Source organism: Elephantulus edwardii, unplaced genomic scaffold, assembly GCF_000299155.1.
Source record: "Elephantulus edwardii isolate Elephantulus edwardi_28Jun2011 unplaced genomic scaffold, EleEdw1.0 scaffold00015, whole genome shotgun sequence".
In the NCBI taxonomy this organism is placed as follows: Eukaryota; Metazoa; Chordata; class Mammalia; order Macroscelidea; family Macroscelididae; genus Elephantulus; species Elephantulus edwardii.
In genome coordinates this window covers 8,533,263-8,538,785 of record NW_006399765.1, presented here as the reverse complement: position 1 = coordinate 8,538,785, position 5,523 = coordinate 8,533,263, and the positions used below count along the sequence as shown (strand labels likewise).

At 40.9% G+C, this 5,523-nt stretch overlaps 1 protein-coding gene across 1 annotated transcript in view; it reads left to right on the top strand.

The window, feature by feature from the left end:
• The first annotated feature begins 2,017 nt into the window (after positions 1-2,017).
• The window catches only part of RBM12 (RNA binding motif protein 12), a 5,053-nt gene continuing 1,547 nt past the window's right edge, over positions 2,018-5,523 (top strand). The window contains exons 1-2 of the mRNA XM_006881482.1: positions 2,018-3,998; positions 4,119-4,649. Of these exons, the coding sequence (XP_006881544.1) occupies positions 2,033-3,998; positions 4,119-4,649 (2,497 nt within the window). The 5' untranslated portion in view covers positions 2,018-2,032. The remainder of the gene's footprint in view (positions 3,999-4,118; positions 4,650-5,523) is intronic.

Genomic DNA, 5,523 nt, shown 5'->3' with positions numbered 1-5,523 from the left:
AGAGGCTGTGAAATAGTTAAGAGTCTCGGTTGGTTAGTTTGGTGTTTTTTTTGTTTGTTTTTTTTAACTTGTTTTTTTGGCTTGTTGACTCTTGGAGACCAAAACTGAAAAGCTTCCCCATTCTCCCAAAACTGGATGGTTTAAATGGCTACTATCTCTGGCTCCTGGCTGAAAAGTTAATGGTTCATGTCCACTCAGAAGTGCCTCCAAGAAAGGCCTGGCAGCCCACTTCTGAAAAATCTGTGTTTGAGTACACCTCTACTTTGATGTAAATTGGGTCTCCGTGAGTCAGAAATGACTCAGTGGCAAATGGTTTTATAATAGCCTCATAAAAGAGCATTTTTTGTTTTCCCATATAGCTTTCTGGATTAATCTGGATTTAATTAATTTTTATATTTGTGCTTGTGTGTGTATGAGAGACATTGGTAAAGCCAAACATTTTTCCTCTTGTTCATGGCAGTCTTAATATTGAGATCTTTACAGACTTCATTGTATTCCGTTAATATTCATATGTTTGACATAATTGCTTTATAGAGTCACAGAATTCTTAAGAGTTCGAAGAGCATTATGAAAAAACCAAAGCTCAAATGATAAGTAATTTTGATGAAGTCATGGAGCCATATGGGCATATTTTAAAGAGTAGATTATTTTTTTAGATGGCTTGGAAAACACTCATATTGTTGATTATGTTAACTTGAATTAATTACTATTGGTGTGTTGTTTTTTTCTAGTTTGGAGAATTTCATTTGTATAACTTGACAAAAGGCTATTTGTGCATTTAGAGAGGCCCAGTGACCTAGTGGGTAAAGAGTTGTCCTGCCAACACAAAGGCAAATGGTTCAGATCTACAAGTTACTTTGAGAGAGAAGGATGAGCATTTTTTTCTGTGTGATTTACAGCCTCTGAAAACCCACTGGACTGTCAACTATGAGTCATTTTTGACCCTGAGACAATAAGTTGAGTTGTTGAATCTTTGCATTTGCACTAAGAAGCCATTAGAACTAGAAAATCTGAAATTGACTTAAATTGGGAGGAAGCTTTCCTTTTAATTTTGCTCAAAATGGGCATGATCTAAGCCAGTCAGTAAGCAAATAGAGATCCCTCAGGAGTTAAATGTTGAGTCAGGAACCATATTAGTCATTGACTAAATTTCATATTACCTCCTTAAAACGAAGTAACTTCATTTTAATTCTAAGACACTTTTTTCATCTTTAATGAAGGGTTAAGGAATAAGTGTTTTAGTTAACGACTGTGATGAATTGAAGTGTAACTGGGCTCAACTTTCTGAAGTGATGACTAAATACATATGTAACTCAAATTTTGATCGTTCAGTATTATTTTTAATCGTTCAGTATTATTTTTAATATTTTCACTTTTTGTTGAATTTTGAGCCTGCGTTTTATATAATTACACTGCTCAGTAAAGTTGTCAGATTCATAGGGGAGATGGTAAACTTGTTTAATGTTATTTTTAGTGAGAATATACAGAAAAACATGCTTCTGTTCCTCAGTTTCTAGACCTTAATGATCAGTGATGTTGGTTAAATTCTCCACCACTCTTGTTTGTTTCTGTTCTACTTGTTTCACTTGCTAAGCTGATTTTAAGAAGTAATTTCCATGCATTCTTTCTATGTTTTCCTCTTAGAGATTGTTAAATTTTGTTTCTTGATTCAATGTACACATTTCTTTAAAATCTTAATAATGAGTGGCTTGAGTGATATAACTGGTGTCCTAGGGTTCTTTTTTCCTGAAACTTGAGTCTTAGAGATGAACTTCAAATTGTTTCTTTAATTAATGCCTTTGGAAGTTGAAATTGTTTAGGTTTTACATTGTAGATGGCATGTAATGTTTAGTTTTTAAAATAGTCAAATTAAAGAAAGACATTGCCTGTAATAGTGCCCATGGGATATATTTGAGGGCCTTTTAACATGGTAGTTGGTCTGTCTTGTAGCTAAAAAGTTGGTATGATAAACAGGAGTCTGACCTGGCCGTTGCCTTTTCTCATCTGCAGGTGTGTGTGGTTTCAGCGCAGCATGGCTGTGGTCATCCGTTTGCAAGGTCTCCCGATTGTGGCGGGGACCATGGACATTCGCCACTTCTTCTCTGGATTGACCATCCCTGATGGGGGCGTACATATTGTAGGGGGTGAACTGGGTGAGGCTTTCATCGTTTTTGCCACTGATGAAGATGCAAGGCTTGGTATGATGCGCACAGGTGGTACAATAAAAGGGTCAAAAGTAACATTATTATTGAGTAGTAAGACGGAAATGCAGAATATGATTGAACTGAGCCGTAGACGTTTTGAAACTGCCAACTTAGATATGCCACCAGCGAATGCTAGTAGATCAGGACCACCGCCTAGCTCAGGAATGAGTGGTAGAGTAAACTTGCCTACAACAGTACCCAACTTTAATAATCCTTCACCCACTATAGTAACTGCAGCTACTTCTGTTCATGAAAGCAACAAAAACATACAGACATTTTCCACAGCCAACGTAGGAACAGCCCCTCCAAATATGGGGACTTCTTTTGGGAGCCCAACATTTAGCTCCACCATTCCGAGCACAGCCTCTCCAATGAACACAGTTCCACCACCACCAATTCCGCCAATCCCAGCTATACCGTCTTTGCCACCAATGCCATCTATTCCCCCTATACCAGTTCCTCCTCCAGTACCTACGTTGCCTCCTGTGCCTCCTGTGCCACCAATTCCCCCAGTCCCTTCTGTGCCACCCATAACAACATTGCCACCTATGTCAGGCATGCCACCCTTGAACCCACCACCTGTAGCACCTCTGCCTGCTGGAATGAATGGGTCTGGAACACCTATGAATCTGAACAGTAACCTGAACCCTGTGTTTCTGGGTCCTTTGAATCCTGTTAATCCTATCCAGATGAACTCTCAAAACAGTGTGAAGCCACTTTCCATCAACCCTGATGATCTCTATGTCAGTGTGCATGGAATGCCCTTTTCTGCAATGGAGAATGATGTCAGAGAGTTTTTCCATGGGCTCCGTGTTGATGCAGTACATTTGTTGAAAGATCATGTAGGTCGAAATAATGGGAATGGGTTAGTCAAATTTCTTTCACCTCAAGATACATTTGAAGCTTTGAAAAGAAACAGAATGCTGATGATTCAGCGCTATGTGGAAGTTAGCCCTGCCACTGAAAGACAGTGGGTAGCTTCTGGAGGCCATATCACTTTTAAGCAAAGTATGGGACCTTCTGGACAACCCCATCCCCCTCCTCAGATGCTTCCCAGGTCAAAATCACCCAGTGGGCAGAAAAGATCAAGATCAAGATCACCACAGGAGGCTGGTTTTTGTGTTTACTTGAAAGGGTTACCATTTGAAGCAGAAAACAAGCATGTCATCGATTTTTTTAAAAAGTTAGATATTGTGGAAGATAGTATTTATATAGCTTATGGACCCAATGGGAAAGCAACTGGTGAAGGCTTCGTAGAATTCAGGAATGAGGCTGACTATAAGGCTGCTCTCTGTCGCCATAAACAATACATGGGCAATCGATTTATTCAAGTTCACCCAATTACTAAGAAAGGTATGCTAGAAAAGATAGATATGATTAGAAAAAGACTGCAGAACTGCAACTATGACCAGAGAGAAATGTTAAATCCAGAAGGGGATGTTAACTCTGCCAAAGTCTGTGCCCACATAACAAATATTCCATTCAGCATTACAAAGATGGATGTTCTTCAGTTCCTTGAGGAAATCCCAGTGGATGAAAATGCTGTACATGTTCTTGTTGATAACAGTGGGCAAGGTCTAGGACAGGCATTGGTTCAATTTAAGAATGAAGATGATGCACGGAAGTCTGAACGCTTACACCGTAAAAAACTTAATGGAAGAGAAGCTTTTGTGCATATAGTTACTCTAGAAGACATGAGAGAAATTGAGAAAAATCCTCCTGCTCAAGGCAAAAAGGGACTAAAGATGCCAGTGCCAGGTAATCCTCCTGTTCCAGGAATGCCCAATGCTGGACTGCCTGCTGCAGGAATGCCCGGTGCAGGAATCCCTGTCGCAGGAATGCCCGGTGCAGGATTGCCAGCTTCAGGACTGCCTGGTGCAGGAATTCCTGGCACCAGAATACCTGGTTCGGGAATACCCGGCGCGGGGATCCCCAGCTCAGGGGTCCCCGGTGCGGGAATACCCGGTGCGGGAATACCCGGTGCTGGAATGCCCGGTGCCGGAATGCCAGGTGTGGGAATGCCCGGTGCGGGATTGCCCGGTGCAGGAGGTGAAGAGCATGCTTTCCTGGCTGTAGGCTCAAAGGAGGCCAACAGTGGACCTCCTTTTAACTTTCCTAGTAATTTTGGTGGGTCGAACTTTGGACCACCACTCCCTCCTCCAGGATTAGGAGGGGCCTTTGGTGATGGTAGGCCTGGTATGCCTTCAGTTGGAAACAGTGGTTTGCCTGCTCTAGGACTGGATGTTCCAGGTTTTGGAAGTGGACCAAATAATTTAAGTGGGCCATCAGGATTTGGAGGGGGCCCTCAGAATTTTGGAAATGGTCCTGGTGCTTTAGGGGGCCCTCCTAACTTTGGAGGGGGCCCTCCTGGTCTTCGAAATGCCCCAGGTCATTTGAGTGGGCCACCAGCCTTTGGGCCTGGCCCTGGCCCAATCCACATTGGGGGTCCCCCTGGCTTTGGTTCTAGTTCTGGAAAACCAGGACCAACAGTCATTAAAGTGCAGAATATGCCCTTTACTGTGTCTATTGATGAGATTTTAGATTTCTTTTATGGCTATCAAGTAATCCCAGGCTCGGTGTGTTTAAAATACAATGAAAAAGGTATGCCCACAGGTGAAGCCATGGTGGCCTTTGAGTCTCGAGATGAAGCCACAGCTGCTGTCATTGATTTAAATGACAGGCCTATAGGGTCAAGGAAAGTAAAACTTATATTAGGATAGCTGTTCACGTAAATACATTGTAGTGTAGATCTACATAGTGCTGTGATTAATCCACCAAGATTGTTTTCATAGTATTTCCAGGTTAGAACCTGTGGATTGTTTAAATCACAAGTAGATTGGTTTTTCCGTAACATAGCATTGGTTGACTGTTTACAGAAGACTCGTTACCAGAATAAACATTGTTGTGTGTTACAATTCTGAAAAGAACACAAAAATTATTTTGGCATACCATTAGAGAAACTATTTGTAAAATTCAAATTATCATATAAAGCTTATCAAGGAGACTAGATTGGTTTTATTTTATGCCATATGGGATGAAGAAATTTAAATGTCCTTAGAGCTAATTTAAAGGTGCTCTTACCAGCCACTGATAAATTTGAATTGGCTACTTTTGGAATTTGGTTAAAGCTGGACAGATTTGCTTTGTTACAGGGTCAAAGCTTTGTCTAAAGTCCTCATTTTCTTTCAAATTGAATAAAATCTCTGTATACAGATTCATTGTATGTACTTTTATTGCTTCTTGAGGATTCTTGCTGTATAGACAGTCCTGCTTCTGAAATTGCTGCTTTGTTTTGCCTAATTGACTCATTTGTAAATGA